The 24,105-nt window shown below is 44.1% G+C and overlaps 1 protein-coding gene across 3 annotated transcripts in view; it reads left to right on the top strand.

Moving 5' to 3' along the window:
* The window catches only part of PAK5 (p21 (RAC1) activated kinase 5), a 159,073-nt gene that overhangs the window by 109,717 nt on the left and 25,251 nt on the right, over positions 1-24,105 (top strand). For all 3 annotated transcript variants that reach the window (XM_061622545.1, XM_061622544.1, XM_061622543.1), the window contains one exon: positions 13,895-14,680. In XM_061622545.1, the coding sequence (XP_061478529.1) occupies positions 13,895-14,680 (786 nt within the window). The remainder of the gene's footprint in view (positions 1-13,894; positions 14,681-24,105) is intronic.

Below are 24,105 nucleotides of genomic sequence, written 5' to 3'. Positions count from 1 at the left end.
TGCTGATGGAAAGGTCTGCTTAGCGCTACTTTGAATAAAACCCATTCATATTATATGGGATTGAAATTGACAGGTAGTGTATGCTCCACTTCCTTCACATGGGATCCTAAGGTAGCAGCATTTGCACTCTTTGCACTATTGCAGCTGTGCACCACTCAAGGATCAGACTGCCTTATCATGCAACCCTGTGCATGTTACTGAGAAATAAGTTCCACTGTGTTCAGTGGGGTCTTACTCCCCAGTAACTGTCGATAGGATTGTGGCCTTAAAGGCCCATGCCTTTGTTTGAGAACATTTAAGAATATAGAGCCCTGCTGGATCAGACCAAAATCCATCTAATCCAAAATCTTTATACATGTCTACTTAGAAGTAAACCCCACTGAGCTCAGTTGGACTTACTCTTGCATAAGGCTATATGGAATTGTACCCTAAGGCCCAGCCTCTCCTAAATTAACCTCTTTTTTTAAAAGCTAAAGGTGCTTCATTTATAGTTAAGTCATTTGTGTTGCCAGCCACCTTGAATGTGAGATCAGGCAGGTTAACTGAATTAGGTGTTGTTCTTTTAAAGAAATGATTCTTTCTTCCAATCGCTGACTTAGAAGAGTGTTCCAAACTTTCTCACTATGTTATTAGCCTGGCTGATTGACACAAGCACAAAGAGCACAGAGGAAGAAAAGAGGTCTTGTAATAGATCCTCCTGAGCATTACGGTTCTCTCTTTAGTTAGTACACCTTTCCACATCTGTACATCCGGTCAAGGGTGTGTATGAGAGTGTGGCTTTCGAGAACCACTCTGGGGAATTTGATTTTACACATCTTCTTGCATCTTTGGGAGAAGTTAGAAATGAACTGGGGTTGAATCCAATTCAGCCGTAGGCTCATTGGGTATGGGAAGCAGATAGCTGTACTTCAGCACCAGTTCCCTAGCTTGAGGTAGCTCTCCTCAAAGACTGGTACAATATCTCCATGTAAATGGATACAAACAGCAGAGCTGTGTCCTTACGTGTTAGCAGTTATCTGTGTATGTATGCACACAGACATGATTTGTGTTGTTTTGAAGTCTAGGTCCATTTAAAAGAATGATATTGGTATTTAATATTTACCTTGATAGTAGCAATCCAAAGCTAGGTTTGAGGGGGCCCTGGGCAGGGCGCCGTCCGGTATGCCTCCTCTTCAGTGCACCCTGGTAGGTTTACCTCGTGGCGCTGTTGGGCAGCTGGATCTAGCCACTTTTTTATTTCCCACAATGCATCAGAGTGGTGTTGCCTCAGGTACATTGTGGTAAACGAAAAGGGTGGCAAGGTCCAGCTGCCAGGCACTGCTCAGAAAATAACACCACTAAAAGTGGTTGCAGAGAAGCATCAGTGGACCCTGACACCAGCCCTGGTCCAACCATATACACGTTTAATTAAAAAGTACTTTTGCTTCTAGTAGAGCTTTCTCCCAGATAAATGTATGTAGGATTGCAGCCCGACAGTGCAATCCTATCCATCAAGAGCTGCCAACCCCATGCCTTCTAAGTGTTGTGGACTACATCATCCCCTCACCATTGGCCATGCTGGCTGGGACTGAAGAGAGTTTGAGTCCAAAACATTTGGAAGGCATCGTGTTGGCAGCCTCTGCTATCTATGTCTACTTGGAAGTAAGTCCCATTGAATTCTATGGGGATGACTCCTGTGAAAGTAGGTATGGGGTTGCAGCCTTAGGGCCCATTCATACAACTGTATAATCTGCAGTGTTATTACTTTGTGTCCTCATTAATTTGCCGTCATCCACACGACGTTGCAAGCTAGTACGGATTTTCGCATTCACGAATCCACATTAGAAATACCACCGAAAAATCGATATGCTTTCCTGTATCAATAATCAACCGCATTAACGTATGTGCACTCGGATGCAATGCCGCAGACTTTCTTGTAATAGGCGGTCCATGGGCGTTCCTCCGTCATATGCCAAGCCCCCTGTCTCCTTCCCCTGTAATAGTCAGTTGCATTTCTGGTACTGAAGTTGGGTCCACCCTCTGTCCACATCTCCTCCTTCTTGCTTACAGTTCATTCCTGCTTCTGGTACTGGACTGGGGTACTTCCTCCTTCTGGCTTGTATCTCATTGGTTTTTTAAAAAACAACAACACTATTTTGCGATCAAACATAAAATCAAATGTTTAATGAATAATATTTTCACTTAAAAGCTATTTTAGGTTACAGTAGGGGTCCCCTTTTCAGCGCCCCACTTTTTGGTGTTCCACTAATATGGCACCAGCGGGGCAATCAGCTGTAGCACGGGGAGCTTCAGGGGCCAAGCGTTGTCAGCTGGAGTGTGGCGGCTGGAGCGCGGGGAGCTCCAGCCACTGTGCTCCAGCTGACAGCAATCAGCTGGAGCGCACAATCAGCTGTAGCATGGGGAACTCCAGTCGGTGTGCTCCAGCTGACAGTGATCAGCTGTAGCATGGGGAGCTTCAGGGGCCAAGCACTGTCAGCTGAAGCACAGCGGCTGGAGCTCCGCACACTCCAGCTGATCGCGCACTACAGCTGATCAGCTGTAGCACAGGGAGCTCCAGCCGCTGCGCTCCAGCTGACAGCAATCAGCTGTACTGCATAGCTGATTGCACCGGAGCAGCAGCAGGCTTCGGGCTATGTCCCACTTTCCGGCGGTTTTCACTTTTCAGCAGGGGTCTGGAACGTAACCAGCCATATGAGTGGGGCCCTACTGTATTATGTAAACAATTCATTGACAACACGGAGTTTAAAGGAGGTTTTTAACTGAGCTTCTTTGGACTGAAAGGGGAAAGGGAGGGGAGAGGAGCAAGCTCTAGTACTTTAATGTGGCATTGATCTTGCAGCCGATCCAGCAGTAGGCAAAGCCTCTCTTTTCCTGCCCAACAGCTGATGGGGATGGGAGAGGGACCAAACATACCAAAGAGCCAGGCAGGCAGATCTCTCTCTCTCTCTCTCTCTCTCTCTCTCTCTCTCACTCACACACACACACACACACACACACTGTGTGCGCACACGCACATATGCACTGTAAGCTGTGTTTTTTTTCTCCAAGCCTGAAACTGACTGATCTGGGTCCTCCTTTCGCTAACTTGAAACTGGATGACAGATGATATCTTGCTTTCTCCCATGGTTGGCGGTGGACAATCTAGTACAATTTGGGAGGAGGCATGAAGAGGAGATTTGGTGGGTGCACTGAGCAGAAAGGAAACCCTTTCAAAACTGTAACAGCAGGAGATAGTGGGAAACAATCGAATACGGAAAGGGATTTGCCTCCCAGTTCAACAAATTCAATGGAATCGGGAGTAACCAGCCGCTCTCATTCTTAGTATGCACCATGTTATATGTAACAGCAAAGCTGCCTGCACTTGGGAGGGGTCCATTAACTTTGCCCTTTTGCGCATCCACAAACCTGCGCATGCGTGGGAATTTTTAAAAAGATCTATGAAAAAGCATGCGAAAAGCAAACGACTTTATGGACCAATAATTGAAAAGGGGGGGACTCAGGGGAGGGGCCAATGCTAAAGCAATTTAGACCACACAAAAAAAGCCCACACATATGGATGCTTGAAAATCAGGTTTTCACAATATAAATCCGACCACAAACAGGACAAGTATGGAACTCAAGGTCATCAACTGAATATGGAAATGTGGGTTTTGTGGTTCAGTATGGATGGGCCCTTAGTCTCTTAATGTTGTACCAAAGGGGGCATGCTGCAGGGCCTGCATAAATTAAATCTGCATCAGCACAACTTTTGACCCCCACAAGCTTATCACACAGCTTATCACTAACCAGGCATCCTGAGTCTGTCTGGCACTCAACAAGTTCTCTGTTTAGGTATTTGACTTCAAGTTTTAAAGGCAGATATTTTGTTTAATGTTATACTGTATTTAAGGAAGTCAAAAGAACCCCAATGAATGTGATTATAATGAACTGTTGCGCCTGTTGTTATGGCAACTGACTCAAAAAACTGCAGTGAAGCCTGACAAATAATACATTACAGATCGGTCTCTTTATCATCTTATAGACTGTCCCTCCCCCTGCCTTTTAAAAATATTTTAGGTACTTTTAAAGCACCCAGAATAGTTTGTGTGGTGGTGTCACAAATTTTGTTACATTTGTCTCTATCTTGGTTAACATTTCTTTGAAAACATTGTTTCCTTGCTAACGTATTGAATTTGAATTTCAAATCCAATATTTTCTTACTATCTAACACAGCCTTTCCCAACCAGTGTGCCTCCAGATGGTGTTGGACCACAACTCCCATCTTCCTGACCATTGTCAATGCTGGCTGAGGCTGATGGGAGTTGTGGTCCAACAACATCTGGAGGCACACTGGTTGGGAAAGACTGATCTAACACATGCATTGTAATTTAATCTGCAATATTTTATTGATTAATTGGTTAGATTATTCAGGATTTTTTTAAAAAAATTATTAATTAACCCCCTTCACCCATTTACCATTCCTCCCTCCTCATAGATAGATATAAGAAAATGGATACATATATATGTATTATAAATAGGTATGATGTCCCTGATTAAATGAGCAATAGATAGATAGAATTTAGGTTCTTATAAAAACTTCAGATGTCAATCACCATCTCAAAAGAGACGTTCCCCTCTCTCTTTCACATAAAAGGAAATGCCTGCTATGACCCATGTTTGGGTTCTCTATAAACAAAGGAAGTATTCTTCTGGATTCAGAAATATGGTTTCTTTCTAACAATAAACAATAATCTATTGAATATAGAAAGGAACATACGAAGTTTCCTTCTACCGAGTCAGACCATTTAGTTTAGGCCATCTAGCTCAATATTCTCTACAAAAATTGGCAGCAGCTCTCCAGGGGACATTCCCAGCCCTACCTGAAGATGCCAAGGATCGACCCTGGGACCTTCTAAACTCAAAGCATGCGCTCTACCACTGGGCTAGAGCCTCTGTCCAAATTGATTAATCATTTAACATGTATTTAATTGGGTTGTAGCACAGTTATAATTCAGTTGTCTGACTAGGAGCGTGTGTAATTTCTAAAATGAAGAATGAGCTCATCTGTGCTTTCAAATGTATCCCTCCTTCTCCCTCCCTCTTTCTCTCTTTCTCTCTCACTCTGAGATCGCAGCCTCTGCATGCCCACGTTGGTACTGTAGTGTTAAAGCTGGAGCAGGGAAACAACTCCTTTCCACCACAAAACAGCAGGCATGCCTGCACTGGCATTGCTCCTCCAGCCTTTGAGACTCTGATAGCGGCCCTATGGTTGCTTTGCATCAGCAGCCCGAGAGGACAAAGATGGGTCAACATAAGTGTGTTGCTGAGGTCAGGAGCTGAAGTTTCCTTTTCAGCACAGAAATTCCAAAAGCAAGAGTGAAAATAATATCTGCTGGGCAGAGCTTGGAAAAGTTACTTTTTTGAACTACAACTCCCATCAGCCCAATCCAGTGGCCATGCTGGCTGGGGCTGATGGGAGTTGTAGTTTAAAAAAGTAACTTTTCCAAGCTCTGCTGCTGGGCCAATAATACTTTCTGGTTCTAATTAGGCCCTGCTTGTGCTTGGGAGTGGTCAGGAAGGGGCTTCTTCTCTGCATTCTGCTCCCTGTTAGGGGCTCAAGGGTGTATTCACTGTTCCATCTGGAACCACCAACAGCTGCTGTCTCAACTGTTCTGCTGCCAGATATTGGGGAGGGACACAGAGTGGCTCAGAACTTGGCCAAGCTACACCCTAACTGGGTACAACTCCTATAGTCCCCAGTGGAAAAATGTCAAAAGCTGATGATGGTGGAAGTTGTTTGCAGGAGAGGGGAGGGGAGAAAGAGAGAGACAGCAGGCATGTCCTTCTTGTATAGGACGTATGCGTGCCATCAACCAAGATGGCGGCAGAGGCTTCAGCCCCTTAGGGAAACTTGGCCGCCATTTTGGTTAAGGGCAGCTCTGCGCACGCAACCGCACAACAGCCGAGAAAGGTAGGTTGAAGAAGCAAGGGAATGGTGGAGGCTCTGGAGCTCTCACCATGCAATCTGCTGCAGCGATCCTGCCGCTAATCGTGGAAGGGGAGTGCCGGGGCCTGGGCAGGCTTGTGCCCAAGGGCCCCGGTATGTTTGGAGGCCAGCCCTGCTTCTTGTCTCAAAGGAGCCAACATACCATCACTGCTCTGATAAACTTTTTCCCCCTCAGGGAGATTTGTGGGGATATCAGCCCTGGGGGGATGGACAATTGGACCCCTTTGAGTGGTCATCATAGAACATTGAGTGGATTCAGTGTTTGGGAGGTGGGATGTTCAATTCATATTTTAGGGGAGCAGAAGCTCACACAGTCCTACTTTGAAGTGAAACAAATGGATAGCCATTGTAGATGGCCTATGCTCTGATTTGCCAGCTTGGATTGACAATTGACTGGCAGCAGAATTCGGGGACAACTGAAATGTCCAAGGTGTGTGTGTGTTGGGGGGGCATGTGAGCGAACTGAATTGGGGGGGCAGTGGCCTGTTCAAGGTGAACAGTGTTTCTCACCCCAGTTCTTCTTGCCAAAATCAAGCAAGGGCCCCTACTCAATTTCTCACAACTCCCAATTTAAAGTACTGGCTTTGTCCTTTAAAGGCCTATGGACTCCTCCCAATCACCTGCTTATTCAGCAGCTGTCCTGATTTTGCAGGCGCTTATATGACAATGAGCATTTATCCTACATTTCTCGATGCATTTCCCTAACTCAAACTGCAAAAAGTGTTTTAAGTAGATTAAATGTTTTTTAAAGTAGATTTGTTGCACTAGGGCAGCACAGCCCTTTAAATAAACAAACCTAAAGTTCTGGTATGCGTTTGAGTCCCTCTTGCAAAACACTAATCGTCTGGAGACACCTTTAATGGCTTGGGACCAGAATAACTTAAAATATCACCTCCACCCTTACAGTCTCACTCTAAACTGCTGAGAATTCCATTTCCCCACAGAGAACATTCAATAAAACCTCTCTTCCAATTTCAGCACCCACAAACAGAATGGAGAATTCGGGGGATCCAATTTCACTCAGCCTCCCGCTCAACAGAAAGTAGATTGGACAGAATCAGATAGAATATGGGTTTGGGATAATTGTCTGCACATCAGGATCAGAAATGAAATCTGGCCAATTACCCCTGCACCCCTTGTGAATACACATTTCATATTTATGTAAGATTTGGGACTTTTTCATTTGCTATTTTGTGAAGTCAAACATTGTTTATTATTAATTTTTCTTTGAGGATGTGAGTGCCTTTCTCTTTTTGAACCTTTTTTTTAAATGCACATTAACGAAAATGAGAAAATTAGTTTGATACAGAATTTAGGTCTGGCTGTTTAAAGAAATTAAATGTGTGTGCACTTGTCCATTTTATTTGCTATTTGGTATTTAACTGCACACTTAGAAATATACTCTAAATTTTTTAAGGGGAAAAAAAGGAATGAATCCTCAACAAGGACATAAAATATATAATTATTTGTTGAATGCAAGGTCTTACTAGGGCAAAGCGGTTAATTACCTACTTCATTATAGTCAACATTAATACAGTGGTTTTCAAACTGGAGCTGTTTTTCATCTCCTCTTTGTAACACGGTGAGACAACTGTTCTTACAGACAGATCCATTATAGCTTATCACCAGAGGACAGACCACTAATGTAACACCATGAATTATGGCTATTGTCATTGGTAGGCAGAACAATTGCCGGAACTCTTCTGAAAGCAACGGAAAGCAGGGGATATCTGCTCTTAGGGAGAAGTGGACTTTAACTCAAAGAGATTGGCTTTCATTGATTTTAATGTCTGAGAGTTGCTGTGACACAAAGGCGTGGCATAACTTACCATTGTAATATATTGATTTCTCCCAAGGTGCACTCTGGTTTGCATTAATGCATGCAGTTTTAACAGTCATCAGATGCAGACATACAATCACAAATAGCAACGGAAATTGTATGGGAGCATATGTTTTGCTTTTCACTATAGATAGGGGTGTCATTTGGGTGGGGGGGTCTTTTTCCTCTCCATCCCTTTTGAGACCACATATGATTATTGTTCAGGAGCATCTATACCTCTGCCTAACTCACTGCTTATACATGCTGCGTGATCATTGTTATAAACGATTAAATGGGTGTATATATTACCAATGCATGCCAAAGGCACAAAGCCACAGGCATCAGGCTGGCCACTGCAAGAACAGGATGCTAAATTAGATGGGCCACTGGTCTGATCCAGCAGGGCTCTTCTAATGTCCTTAAACCCTTTTACTTCAAAGGGAAGAAAAAGGAGGGGATGACAGCCCTGCATTGACAACTGCTAAGTTATTGTGAGGCATATAAAAAGAAAGGAAATGATCAGAACAGACAGAGAAAGAGAGTCACCTGGAGGCATCTCACGGTGCTGGGTATCTCATCTCGGAGGTCTACCTCCACGGTTGGAGGCAGTATGCCTCTGAATACCGTTGCTAGGAATCTCAGGTAGGGAGAGTGCTGTTGTGCTCAGATTCTTCTTGCAACCTCCCCAGGGACATCTGGTTGGCCACTGTGAGAGCAGAATGCTGGACAAGATAGGCCTTTGGCATGATTCAGTAGGGCTCCTCTTATGTTTGTATCTTCTTATGTAAGGTCTGATGTGAGACATCACTTTAGCTTGCCTCCTGGGAGTGCTGCTTGCCTGTACCTATGCTCTGCTTGTATGTATGTGAATAAACCACATCCTGGAAGAAATGTCATAAGTCTCCAGTAATCAATCCTTCAAAGAGGAAATCAAATTCACATAGCATTGCCCCTGGAACGTCTCATCATTTGTGGAAATGGAGAGCATGTCACAGTACTTTTGAGTTTTTTATTATGACAAGAGGGTGTAAGCCCTCCAGGTGTTGTTGGAGTACAGTTCCCATCATCCCTGGCCATTGACCATGCTGGCTGGGGATGGAGTCCAGCAACATCTGGAGGGCACCTTGTTGGCTTTCCCTGTATTATGACCACAAATCTCATGAGTTTGGCCATTTCCCTGAGCGGTAGGAAGTTCCAAAGACAAGTGCTACCTAGGTGTGATTTCCTTTTGGAGGAGGGATCACTGGATTCCCTAAAGGAATCTTTTTGTGTGTGACTAGTTTTTTTTTTTTTGACAGATTCTGGCTTGAATTTGTTTTCTGAACTTCCACACAATTCAATAGGATTTGCAAATTTCCAGCAAGTATGACCATCACCTAAAACACATGTGGGGAACCTTTGGACCTCCAGATGTTGCTGAGCTACAGTTCCAGTCAGCCCCAGCAAACATGCCCATGGGTCAAGGATTATGGGAGTTGTAGTTAAGCAAAATCTGGAGGGTCAGGGTTCCCCACCTAGAAAGACAGCAAAGCCCAGTTGATAGTAGTGCAGTTGGCAGCCTGAACCAGTCATCAACTCCCTATGTCAGCTACTAGCTGCCTTTGCATAGCCACAGCATCTGTGCAACTCATGCCATTCCCTGCTCCCACCTCTTTTCCATTCACAAGGAGCAGCTTTATCCTGAACAGATCAATTTTCAGCAGAAATCAGGGCCAAGGAAGTGAATGTGCCTGCAGAATTCCTCCAGGAAGTGGGGGGAGGGGGTTGAACATCCCCAGATAAGGCACAAATGAAATACAGCAATGCCTCAGTGTGATGAAAAATCATTTTATGTGCATAGCAACCTCATGCCTGCAAAGGGTCCTCCTCTTTGCTCTCAGACAAGCAGAGAGGATCCACAAGCACAGGCAAAATAAGTGAAGCTACATAGCAAAGCGGGGGCCGAGGGGGACAACAAGAATCTTCTCTGCTTGGAAGCATAAATACGGGGAGGATATTAAATCAGCCCTTGCATCTGAGTCACATGTTGACACAGGGGAAGTGGCTGTCTCTTGGGTGCTTCGGTCTTACATTAAATTATAAAGCATTTCATTGTCAGTTGTGTTGTTTTATGATGCGATAATTAAATATGAATGACACAGAACTGGCCTGTCAAAAGAAAGGCAAGCATTTAACAAAACACATTCATGCCACTGAGCGGCTCCAAAGGCAAAGGGAAGCAAATCTGGCTCTTCCCGTTTGACCTGTTATCTCAGTATCAACAGGTACAAAATAGCAACACAGGCTCATAATTGCAAACAGAAACCAGTACAAGGATCAATGAGAGATCAGAGTTGCTTGGCATTTATTCTACTGGCAGACTTAATTGAAGAGTCGTGGAAGCCATTTTCTGTGGGTGAAGAATCAGTAAGAAATAAAGAATCAGTAAGAAAAAAATGAGATGGGGGAGAGGTCATAGCTCTCAGCATAGAGACTGGAGGATTACAATCACCCATATAAGCTATATAGTCCCACAAAAAAGGTGGGTACTGACTGGCATTGTCTGGGCCCTCTTTGACTTCCCTGGATGCTTTGCTTAAGCAAAATCTAGGCAGGGGGCAGAGGCAAAGGACATGAGTCCAAGTAGAAGGACAAACTATTCTCAGGTAGGATCACTGGTATACCATCATACTAAACTAACATAACTCTTTACAGCAGCAATGGGGAAGCTGTGGCCTTCTGGATGTCATTGGACTCCAACTCCCATCAGCCCCAGCATGTATGACCAACGGGCAGGAACGGTGGAAGTTGGAGTCCAGCAGTGTCTGGAAGGCCATAGCTTCTCCACACCTACCTTACATCAAGAACAAGACTCCATCCCACTTTGGCCCCCAAGCTCTCATTTTACCACACATTTAATGCGTCCTGACATTTGGAATGTGTGCTTCCTGCATGATGCATAACTGTTGCTTGGAGAAGAATGTGCATGTCTTGTTTCTCTACCTTTTCACTTAAATCCACAGGCCTCCACTTAGGGATGGTGAAGAATATCCACTAAATCAGACATAGTACCAGATTTCGACTCAATCCGACAGTCCACTGTCTTTTCCAGCTGGCACTGATTTCTTGTGGTGGGTTGCAGCTATCATCGGCATGGGTTTTTTTTAAAAAAAATCTGCTCTGAATTTTACGTTATTATTTTCATAATTAGCTGTCCTCCAAGCTGATGCATTCTTAACACCTGTCTAGGTGATAATGATTGCCATTTACATCCATTACCCCCCCTCCAATTTTCTCTTTGTTAATTCTCAGAAATGGCCATTAACATTCATGTTAATTTTTTTCTTAGTCTGTCTGTTCTCTAATTCTTCTGTTCCTTAAATATTGTTTAGGTTAAGTAATCATTTCAGTCATTATTCATTATCAAATTGAATCGCAGAAGAAAATGTAGTTTTCTCAATCTACCAAATGATGTTTCAATACAATGCAATTTTTTTCATTTTCATCTGTTTATTTATTAATTATTTGATTTATATCCCGCCCTTCCTCCCAGCAGGAGTCTATGAAAGACTACGTAAATTTTTCTTCTAAGTGGCAGCAACATCACAGATACCGCACACAGCACAGCAGACATTCTGCGTGGGTGTTCTGTGGAGGACCTTAAATAACGCTTTGTTGCAGAGTGTGCGGATTGCACTGGTGGATGGACATCACATTGAGGTCCGCAAGCGAAGCAGCATCATTTTATTACAACAAACTGTCAATTGCAGCAGTTTCTCTCTCACACTGACTTACTTAGCTGCTATTTTACACATACAGTAGGGCCCCACTCATACGGCGGGTTACGTTCCGGACCCCCGCTGTAAAGCGAAAACCGCTGTAAAGCGGAACCCGTTGAATAGAATGGTGCGCGATGCCCGAAAACAGCCATAAAAGTGGAACAAGCGCTGTATGAGTGGGGCTTTAGTCTAATTGCGTCTGATTGAGAACACTGTATTAGCGAATGGCTGTAAAGCGGGGCCCTACTGTATGTGAAAAAATCGACTGCTTCTCAGTTACTTACTATTACTGTATGAATTGCTCATATCTGCCCATTATGCCAATTATGAAAATACTTACATTTCACTGCAATGCAGCGAAGGACATTACTTTTTGAATGAAATAGGAGGGATTCACTTCCTTCACTACTCAGTACTCACCATATTTGTTTGGCTTTCTCTTATAAGTTATATAAATTCAACAACTCATCCTTTTTTTCCTTTCTTACTCCCATTACACTGAAGTACACTGCAGCCAGACTTGGACAGGATCTCCCACCTGGGCTTTTGAAGCTGTACTACCAAAATTTAGCAGGAAAAAAGAAGTTAAAATAAGCAGTGGTTGTCAACTTTTCAACAGCAAAAATCAAAACTACTGCCAAACAACAAGAACAGCAAAGTGGGGGGGAATCATTAAGCAGCACATCAGTTAGCCTGAAGCAAGAGACAGACTCAGTGGGCAATTATCTGCCTAAATGATATGTAAATAGGGAAAAAACACATGAAACATCATAAGCATTTTCATTAAAAAATAATTGTGTTTTTTGCAAAAAGACCCAGTGGATCGTCAACCACAAAAGCAAATGGGAACAAAAAAAAGGGCAGGTCAGGAAGGAAAGACACGCTCAGAATCCAAGCAGATCAGAACTAGGCAGCGAACCCCATCCCTACCACCACTAAATACTTATGGGTCTGCTTGACCAAAGAATGGATGGCTCAGCTGAGCCTTTAAATGGTTAACTTCTCATAGGAAGCTGTCTCTAGACAGAGTCAGGCCACTGGTCCAGCTAGCCCAGTAATGTCTGACACTGACTGGCAGACGGCCTGCAAAGTCTCAGGTAGAGGCCTGCCATCAGAGATACCTTTTCGGGGGGGGGGGATATTTTTCCACCTGAGGGTCACATTTCTTTCTGGGCAGTCTTTCTGGGGACATGCACCAGTAGCAGACGGGGGCAGAGGCAAAAGTGAGTGGAGCAAGAATGTGAATGTTACCTTTGTATAGTAGACAATTTTCTACATACGCTCACACACCGATCTCTATCCTCCATCCAGGCAAGTAAGAGGCGTGATGGGAGTTCAAGAACACCTTCTGGCCAGGCAAAAATGCCCAGGGAGGGTGTGAAGCAGGGCCGGGGAGGGGGTGTGGCCTGGGGTGGGGCCTGGAGGCCAGACTGAGAGGCCCGCATTCATCCCCCAGCCCTGAGGTTCCCCATCCTTGTCTTAAATGGAGATACCAGGAATTAAACCTAGAACCAAAGCATGTACTCTAGTTAACTCTGGGCTTCTCTCATTCTGGCCCATGAAGAAGCTAGCAAATTACAGTAGGGCCCACTCCTATGGCGGGTTACGTTCCGGACCTCCGCTGAAAAGTGAAAACCACTGTAAAGCAGAACCCATTGAATAGAATGGCACGGGATGCCCAAAAACCGCCGTAAAAGCGGAACAAGCGCCATATGAGTGGGGCTTTAGTCTAATTGCGTCTAACTGAGACCGCAGCATTAGCAAAGCGCTGTAAAGCAAAGCGCTGTAAAGCGGAGCCCTACTGTATCACTTTGAGATACTCACTTTGAGATACTAAGTGTAGAGAGCAGAGAAGAAAAGTGCATGTGGTATCTCGTTCCTTTTTTTCCTTCCACCTTGCAATGCATCTCGGTAGCATTACCTTAAGTGACCTTTTTACGGAAGAATGATAAGCAGCACATCATCTGCTCCACTGTTGCTTTTCCCCATAACAACTTGTGTAAGTGACTCCAAACTGGGGAGTGATTTCCTTTCATTCAGTCAAATGCTGGCAAACTGGTTGTTAGTTTTGCCTGGCAGTGGTACAGACTAACATCAAATGGCAATTTGTTATAATAGTCTCTAGTTGTGTATAAAGTTTGCAAGAGTATGCAATAATGCATCTTTAGGGGAAATGACATTTTGTCCTAAAGTGTTATATTTGATGGAAGGACATGGCAGGCTGTCAGCATGTTCCTTGCAGTGCAGTTGAAATTGTTCTGTTCTATGGTTTTATCAGAATAACATGAAATCTAAGGCGGTCTTTAATCAAAAGCTATCTTCTGTTCCCAGACCATCGTTAGAGGAAATAAACCTTCCAAGGATACTTCAATCAATGGCTTGCTCGAAGAATTTGATAATATCTCTGTGACACGTTCCAACTCGCTCCGGAAAGAGAGCCCTCCCACCCCTCGCCTGGGACACTCCAATCACATCGAAATCCACCAGCAAGAAAATGGCTACATCACGTATTCCCAGTATTCGAGTGAGTCAGAGACCACTGTGGACTTCCTCACTGAGAAATACAGAGACAAGAGTGTTCATGGGGAAGAGTTGGACAGATACTCCAAAGGCAGCTGTGCTGCCAAACAAAATGGGCACGTGGCAAAAATGAAGCCCAGCGAAATGTATTTTTCAGAAGCTAAGCCCCTGAAGTCTGATATCTCTAGGTTCTTGCCAGATTATCATGCTCACATGGAAACAAAAAGCAAACCGAATGAGTATGGTGGCCTGAAGCTGGAGTATGAGAGGGCTCCTAGTGGATCTTCTCTGGATTATAAAGAATCTTTTCATTACACTCCTTCTAGAACTTCCATTCACAGTCATTGCTCAGGAGAGATACTAGAATACAGTGACAGCGATTGGGCCAAGGATGATTATGACAAAAGGCCAAAGTCATCCTATGTAAACCAGACAAGCCCTCAACCTGCCATGCGACAGAGGTCCAGGTCAGGCTCTGGTCTCCAAGAGCCACTCATGCCCTATGGAGCAAGTGCTTTTAAGTCCAATCAGCAAGGCCATTCGTATAGTTCATATACCTACCCTCGATTATCAGAAACAGCAGCAGGCATTCCAAAGGTAAACTTTTACAGGTCAACATTTTCAGTGTTGTGGTCTTATCAATATTTAGAGTTGAACACATATTTTGCACTCTGATTTAGCCCCAGTATTTCCACTGGTCCCTCAGAAGACTTGGTTCTATATCACAGAGAGGTGAAAGGGGCTTACGTACAGGCATCTTAATTATGTATGAAAGGTTCCTCAGTTTTTATCAGAATACCTGTACTTTTAGGCTTGATTATAACTCTAATGCTACTTCCACATGTTTGGTAGAAGTACAGGCAATACATTGGGCTATATAGAGTGATAGTTTTCTGGCCAAGAGATGTGCAAATCCCACCCTTTTTCTTCCAAGGAATTTCCCACTTTTCTGCTTCATAGTCTCAGATCCAGCTGCAGAGTGCCTTTGATATTTATTTATTTATTTATTTACGCTTTTAAACCGCCCTATAGCAACGAGCTGTCAGGGCGGTGTACAGCAAGATAAAACCACATTTAAAATACGAACAAGAGTGGATTGCAGCATACAATTATAAAACATATTTAAAAACAAAATTAGAATACAAATAAAATAAAAATTACAATTACAGTTAAGTTTAAAATTAAAATTAAATTTAAGCTTAAAATGCCTGGGCACAGAGGTAGGTTTTTACCTGGCGCCGAAAAGATAACAAAGAAGGCGCCAGGCGTATCTCATCTGGGAGGGTGTTCCATAATTCCGGGGCCACCACTGAAAAGGCCCTAGATCTAGTTGCTGTTCTCCGGGCCTCCCTGTGAGTTGGGACCCAGAGAAGGGCCTTAGACGTCGAGCGCAGTGAACGGGTAGGTGCATAGCGAGAGAGGCATTCCATCAGATATTGCGGTCCGATGCCGTTAAGGGCTTTATAGGTAAGAACCAACACTTTGAATCTGGCCCGGAAACATATAGGTAGCCAGTGCAGTTGGGCCAGAATAGGTGTTATATGGTCGAATTTCTTCGTCCCAGTAAGAACTCTGCCCGCAGCATTCTGCACTAGCTGAAGTTTCCGAATCGTCTTCAAAGGTAACCCTACGTAGAGTGCATTACAGTAATCCAATCTAGAGGTTACCAGAGCGTGAATAACTGAGGCGAGGTTCTCCCTGTCCAGATAGGGTCGTAGTTGGGCTACCAGCCGAAGCTGGTAGAATGCATTCCGTGCCACCGAGGCTACCTGAGCCTCAAGTGACAGGAGCGGATCTAATAAGACCCCCAAACTACGGACCTGCTCCTTTAGGGGGAGTGTAACCCCATCCAGAGCAGGTCTGACATCAACCACCTGGGTAGAGTACCCCCCCACCAACAGCATCTCAGTCTTGTCAGGGTTGAGTTTCAGTTTATTAGCTCTCATCCAGTCCATTATCGTGGCTAGGCAGCGGTTCAGTACATTGACAGCCTCGCCTGAGGAAGATGAAAAGGAGTAGAGTTGCGTATCATCAGCATATTGCTGAAAACGCACTCCAAAACTCCTGATGACCTCACCCAGCGGCTTCATATAGATATTAAAGAGCATGGGGGACAGAACTGAACCCTGCGGGACCCCATATTGGAGTAACCAGGGACTCAAATAATGTTCCCCAAGCATCACCTTCTGGAGACGACTCCCAAGATAGGAGCGCAGCCACTGCCAGGCAGTGCCTCCAATTCCTAAATCCGTGAGTCGCCCCAGGAGGATACCATGGTCGATGGTATCAAAAGCCGCTGAGAGATCAAGGAGAACCAACAGAGTTACACTCCCTCTGTCTTTCTCCCGACAGAGGTCATCATACAGGGCGACCAAGGCCGTTTCTGTACCAAACCCCGGCCGAAAGCCAGATTGAAATGGATCCAGATAATCAGTTTCATCCAAGAGAGCCTGGAGTTGGTGAGCGACCACACGCTCTAGAACCTTGCCCAGAAATGGAACATTTGCTACCGGTCTATAGTTGTTGAAATTATCGGGGTCCAAGGAGGGCTTTTTCAGAAGCGGTCTCACCACCGCCTGTTTCAGGCAGAGTGGGACCACTCCCTCTCGTAAAGAGGCATTAATCACCTCCTTGGCCCAACCAGCTGTTCCATTCCTGCTAGCTTTTATTAGCCATGAGGGGCAAGGATCCAGAGCAGAAGTGGTCGCCCGCACCTGTCCAAGCACCTTGTCCACATCCTCGAGCTGTACCAACTGAAACTCATCCAATAAAACCGGACAGGACTGTGTTCTGGACACCTCATTAGGTTCAACTGCTACAATATTGGAGTCAAGGTCCCAGCGGATGTTCGTGATCTTATCTTGGAAGTGCCTCGCAAACTCATTACAGCGGGCTATTGATGGTTGTATTGCATCCGGAGGACCAGAGTGTAGAAGTCCCCGGACAACTTTATAAAGTTCCGCTGGGCGGTTACAAGATGACTGAATGGAGGCAGCAAAGTACTGCTTCTTTGCTGCCCTCACCGCCTTCACATAACGTTTGGTAGAGGCCTTCACAAGAGCATAATTACAGCCATCGGGAGTTCGCCTCCATTTGCACTCAAGCCGTCTCCTTTCTTGCTTCATCACTCTTAGCTCCGAGGTAAACCAAGGAGCCAATTGAGCTCTGCAATGGAGAGGGCGCACCGGGGCGATTGTGTCAACTGCCTGGGTCATTTCCGTATTCCACAGAGTGACCAAGGTTTCGACAGAATCGTCAGTTTTATCAGCCGGAAAATTCCCTAGAGCCCTTTGAAATCTCTCAGGATTCATTAGTCTCCGGGGACGGACCATCTTAATCAGTCCTCCACCCTTGCAGAGGGGAGAAGACAATGTGAGTCTAAATCTCAATAGGCGGTGATCTGTCCATGACAAAGGAATAGATGTAAAATTCCTCACTCCCAGATCACCATCCCCTAGCCCAGTGGCAAAAATCAAGTCTAGAGTATGTCCCGACACATGCGTAGGGCCAGTAACAAATTGAGACAGCCCCATGGCTGTCATGGAGGTCATGAAGTCCTGAGCCGCTCCAGACAAAACGGCCTCGGCATGAATGTTGAGATCCCCCAATACCAGAAGTTTGGGGGATCGCAACACCAAATCCGAGACCACCTCTGTCAGCTCAGCTAGGGAAGCTGCTGGTCAGCAGGGTGGACGGTATTCCCAGTCTGTCTCGCTGACCCAACGCAATGTGCAGACACTCCAGGCCATTAGCCACCTGGATAGGGTGCCTAACGAGAGGAATGGAACTTTTATAGACCACAGCGATTCCCCCTCCCCGACCCTCGGATCTGCCCTGATGCTGGACCGAATATCCAGGTGGGCACAACTGGGAGAGATTAATACCTCCCAGATTGCTCACCCAGGTTTCGGTAATACATGCCAGATCGGCCGCCTCATCCACAATTAAATCATGGATGAGGGAGGTTTTATTATTTACCAATCTGGCATTAAGAAGCAGCAACTGGAGATCCAAGGGTTGGCTGATAAGACTACCAGCAATCCTGTGGGTGTGAGGAGGACCAGAACACGGCACAGCCACCAATTGTCTGGGCCGAGTTCCCCTTAACTGGCATGTCTTCCTCACAGCGCCATACCTCCCATTACCCGTCACTGCACTGATTGGGGCCCCCTTTGGTCCTCCCTCCCAACACACTATCCTCTCGCCCAGGCACATAATAAAAATAAAATAAATAACAAAACTCATACTTTATACACAATCACACACTCACTCATACAACCACTCAGCAATTGGATGTGGATTGGAATGCATACTCAAATGTGGACGCCTTCCAGTAGCTACTGCATTGCTTTCAGTAAAATGGACATCCAAATGTGGGTGCTGACAATTTCTTTCAATGGGATGCACATCTGAATGAGCATCTAAATATGCATTCCACACTGACTCATACAGAAGAATTTACACAGGCAGCCAATGATCATTTGTTTTTAGAATAGGAAGGAAGGTGCATTCAGTGAAGTATAAAAGTGAAACTGATCTGATTACTGTAGCATCTCTAGATGTGCATTACACTAAATGCACAGTTGCCATCAAAATAGCAACCAAATGTTTAACTTCTGCCCCTTCACCCTATTACATCAAGTGGAACTTGACCAGCAGCATCCAGTGATGTAGATCAGGAGCAGGTAAGTTCTCCTATACTTTATGGAGATAGAGAGCGGGGAGAGAGAAGGAGAACTCAATGAGTGGCTGCTGTTTTTGACAGCACTCATACATTTGATGTAGCATTTTGTTTAGCCTGTAGATCAGAGATGGGGAAACGGTGGTCATCCAGATGTTGTTGGACTACACCTCCCATTGTCCTGGACTATTGGCCATGCTGGCTGAGGCTGATGGGAGATGTAGTCCAACAACATCTGGAGGACCACAGTTTCCCCATCCCAGCTGTAAATACTTGATAGCTTAGCCAGCAAGAAATGACATGGCTCCCATGAGGCATTTTCCATGAGGAATTGAGCCCATACTAATAAACATAATCTTCTCAAAATTCCTTCTCATAACTGAGTGTTCCATTTTAAAATATTGGTTCTGATTCGCAGTACAACTCTGTACATGCCTATTCAAAAGTAAGTGCGATTGAGTTCAATGGAGCTTCCTTCCTGATAAGTAGGTGTAGGGTTGCCGTGTCAGTCTGCCTCATTTGCTTGCTGCAGCTAGTCCATGATGCGAATTCCATGAACAATAGTGCTTTTCATAAGAAAAGGAGTCTTTCTGGGGGGGGGGGATGATGTTTTCAGTGCAATTCAGTTAAGGACATATATTATGAAGGTCCCTGTTATTCTTTAGTTATGGTTTGTTTTTGGAGTTCACCTCCGGAGGGAGGGAATCTAAACTCTATACCTTTGTCTATAAAGGTCCCTCTATATTTTTCAGTGACACCACAGAGACTTTCCAACACTGTAACCATTTTACATTTCTAGTCCAAGAATTTCTCCTTACCAAAGGCCTGAGCATGCACAAAGAACATTGCATCCTAAATTTGCAGGCTTGTGCAAACCTTATGGGATAGCAGATCCATAGGTGGCTGCTATTTCTGCACTATGTGGCTGAACGTCATTTGATATAATCAGGTAGTTAAGACTAAGCCATGCAGAAGCATTTTGCATCAATTGACTAAAGAAAGTAGCCTTCAAGTCCGTGCCTCCAGAGCAATCCTATGGAATTCAATAGGCTTATTCCAGAGTAAGAGCTAGTTTGTCTGACCCTTTTAGTACTGTAAAATGTAAACTGACTCTGCTTGTAAAGACCTAAAAAAAAACCTGATGCATCAAGCCCCATTTAGTCCAGCATCCTGTTTCCAATGGTGACCAGCCAAATACCTTCAGGAAGCTCACAAATCGGGACATGAAGGCAGCACCCCTCCCATGCTGTGCCTCCCACCACCAGCAGCAATGTCTGGTTATTCAGAGATATACTGTCTCTGAGCTTAGAACTTCCATTTGGCTGCCATGCTCTTCTTCCAGGACTTTGTTTAATCCCCTTTTCAGGCAGATCACCATGAACCACCTCTTGTGACAGCAAATTCCGTAAGTCAATTGGGCTTTGTGGCTGTGATCCTTTCTTTTGTCCATTCTGAACTGGCATTCTGAACCTGTTCTCCATATTTCAGTTCAGCCACACTGTGAAGCACCATGGGGCAGGCTACATAACAAATTTCATCACAGGCTGGTTCACAGTCCACCCAACACAGCCTGAGTCATTCTTCATTTCCGTGCCATGGGAATCAGCTATGTAGCAGTAAAATTGCACTTCGTTTCATTTATCCAAACATGTCAGCTCTAGGAAGGAGTGGGATGTCCATTGTCTGTCTTTCTGTGCTGTTCCACAGGGATGTAGCTGTCCACCTATTTCTGCATTAGTGCCTTCACTGGCGTTAGTATCCAAGATCACCTCGTTCGTTTGAAGCCTATCAAATGGTTGCTTTTTGTTGTTTTTATTGCATTCCCATCCCTTCCCCCCTCCTTCACCCCAAAAGTAAAATGAGTTCTTAAAGCATCAGGGATATTCACTTCTTAGTAACTGAAAGGCTTTTTGTGCCGAAGGGAAAAGATCTATGCTTGAGTTACATTAAGACTAGGCAGTACAGCTGCTTCTGCGGCAGCATGTTCCTCCGTTTCACTGCAGTGCTTTTGATGGATTTCTTGTCAGAACTTAATCTGCTCTGTTGACCTGGACCTGAAAATCCCCCACACACACCACTTTAAAAGAATTTCCTGTGGGAGCTTAATTAAAATATAAATGTCAAAAAGAAATATGCAATGAAACAATACCTGGTGCATGCCTATCTGGATTTTCCAGTGCTGTTGATCTCTGTGCTTGGACCGTATTAGAATTAAGGTGTATCAAGTTTTATCTTTCGGTATGCATGTCTCAAAAAGCAGAAAATGGAGCATCTTGAGTCACATGTGTGTGTGTGGAATGTTGGCCTGAATACATTTTTACAAAAGCGTGTTTTGGGGTTTTTTGTTTTCTTTTCTTAAACCCGTCTCTTGTAGTCTACCATGCAAAAAAAAAAAAAAAGCTACTCCTGATATTGATTAAAGTAAATTTCAAATCACTAACATGGAAAAGTAATTAACCTGTATCTAACATGTGAGCTGCCCACATAATTATTAAACTGATAAAAGAGTTTCATAGGTGTGGGGGGTACTTTGCTTGATATGTGTCAAGAGCTTTTTCATGAGGAGAACCTATGTCCATTCACTGAAACAGCAGATTGCTGGAAGAGAAGTGGCAGAGCTGTATACTATCTTAATTTCAATGATTTGAAAGAAAGAGAGCAGGCAACTGCCATAACTCTTCACATCACTTTTTTAAAAAAAAATAATAGCAAAGGATAAGAGGAAGCCTCTCGGGATGTGGTCTAAAGCTACATGAAACAGAATCTTGTAGAAGCTAAGCAGGTCTGGGCCTGGATGGGAGGCTAGCTGAGAGCCCTGTTTCCACAGCCATCATGGAAGGACAGTGAGATATAGATGTAAAACACAAATAACAGCTTCTGCATAATAATGAAGTTGCCCCTGCCCAAATTCTCATATCGACATTACAGGAGCCAATGTTGCCTTGGTGGGATATAAATAAAGATGCGGCTTTACATCTTGCCTTGTGGCGCCAAGGATGTGTGTAGTCAAGGCATGCTTCCTCACAGCCAAGCTCCCTTCATTTCTAGCTTTCAAACTTTCAGTTGTCATGGCTGCAGAGAAAAGTTTGAAAATGACTCTGAGAAAAGTCAGAAACTCAGAAAAGCAGAGATCAGGCCTTCCAGTGATCAAGAGACGAGGTTCTTCCCTGCCATGACCACCAAAGAGCAACCTGTCCCTCCACCCACAGTGAAAAATGAATGCCATTATTATTCTGTGTTACTTTTTTCTCCTCTTTGATGAGATGCTAATCAGTGCTGGCAACAAAGTATGAAAGAGACTCTGTCGGTTCCAGACAGGGCTTTCCTTATGGACTCAAGCCACTGCTCCACTTGCACAGTTAAAATGGAAACCAAGGCGTCTTGCGCTAGTGGAAGAGTCAGAGGAGTAGCTGTCTTTGCACTTAGTTTTCCTTAACAGTCATCCTTCCATGTTAATTTTGGTGCTGCGGAGCCAACCCACTGTGAACACGGACACTTTTTTTGTTTTGTGAGATACGACGAGTCTTTCCAGCAGGTTGAATTAATTCACAGACTTAATCATCACATGGGTCTGTTGCTGGCATGCAGCTCATTTGTATCCTGGGAATTTGCGGCTCTAAGATGCAGTTGGAGTTTCTGCCCTTGGTGGATAGTCAGCATTTTCAGAGCCTTTAGAAATGCTCTGTTTCAAGAAAAAGAAGCCTGGCAGTTCTACGCTTCAGAAACGCCTTCTGGGAGTACAGGAAACCTACTTTCCATCAGAGCTTGCTGAGAGATGAAAAGAGCGAGTACACTGGATGCAAGAGGTTGCCAGACACTGATCTCTACTTTGAATCTATCTTCCTCCATTGAGTACACCTCAGTCACAAACACTCCCTCGCCGTGCAAGCAGCCTACAGTGACAAATTGATGCTGCAGCAAATTCTTTTCTTCCCCTCGGCCCCCCTCCCGCAGTCTTAGCATAAAATGGTCAAATGATGTTCCACTGCAGAATTCAATTTCACAGTTCAGTTGGGTCCTTGATTACACTGCCAAATTCAGATTAATGTGCATTTAACTAACATGGATCAGGGAACTCCTGGCTGGCAGCCAGCAATGAAACTAGCAACTGAGCACTCTATGCTCCACCACTGAAATTGATTGATTAAATAAATTCACCGCTATAATTATTTGTAATTGTGCTACATCATGAGACTATGTCGCAACCCCCACCCACCTCGAAGATGTTACATGCATTATCCTAAGCTCTTTTGCTTTGAATAAAGCGGAGAATTGTTCCTTTTCAGAAATAGTTTACTTTTTTGTTGTTGTTAATCTCACATGGATGTAGGTACATTTTCCTTAGATGTGCCCAGAGGAATATTTGAAAATGTCAAGAATTAATGGATAAAAAGCTAGGCAAGACATTTTAAAAAAATACTAGATACAAAGAGTGCAATAGTCTGAATTATAAACACTCACAAGCAAATCTGATTAAAGTCATGTAAAACGTCATTGTTAGAGTCATCTTCTAAACACTGGCACTGATATAATTACCTCCTAGACTGATTTTTGATTTTAGACTTTTAAAAAGATTGATTTTGTGACACTACATTTAAATTAGTTTGTCATTTTAGAAAATAATTCAGGAAATGTCAAAATTCTGTGTCTTTTGAAAAAAAAAAACCTAAAGATTAAGAGGTGGAGTTCTTATTTTATGTGCCTGTCTTATACATTCTCTCAGGAATGAAATATCAGTGTGATCTTCTGTGCTGTATTATTATTTTTTCCAAAGCATGACTTTGCTCAAGTTGCATGTATGCTACTGATCAGAGATTACACATATAAATACACACCTACACACTGGGGGTAAGCAGCGTGGTGCTCTTCAGATTTTGTGAACTACAATCCCTATCATCCCTTACCATTGGCCATGCTGGCTGGGACTGATGGGAGTTGTAGTCCACAACACCATGTTGCCTGTCCCTGATATACACCCTCATACACAGCTTTGTAAAGTTGTAAAGGCAGCTGGGGAGCAATTTATTTTTTATGACTTTTCATGCAAACATCTGGAATGACTGGGCTATTATTCCCGTGAATTGTCTGTTCCTAACGTTATATGGAGATGCTACATCTTTTGATTTTGAGTTTATACTAGTAGTACTGTCAGTCAATTTAAAGATTCTTAATATGTTCACTGTTTGACTTTTACCCAATCAATCAATCAACCCATTAAGTACAATCATATTTAAATAAAGTTAAACATCATCAAACCACAAGAGAAGTAGCTTTTTGAAAATTCTGAAGGAGAATGCTTTGCTTAAGCCGAGAGTCATTCATTCCCTGACATCACCAGTCC

The sequence above is a fragment of the Rhineura floridana genome, chromosome 4 (assembly GCF_030035675.1).
Source record: "Rhineura floridana isolate rRhiFlo1 chromosome 4, rRhiFlo1.hap2, whole genome shotgun sequence".
In the NCBI taxonomy this organism is placed as follows: Eukaryota; Metazoa; Chordata; class Lepidosauria; order Squamata; family Rhineuridae; genus Rhineura; species Rhineura floridana.
The sequence above is the reverse complement of the archived record's forward strand: the minus strand, read 5'-3'. Positions and strand labels throughout refer to the sequence as shown.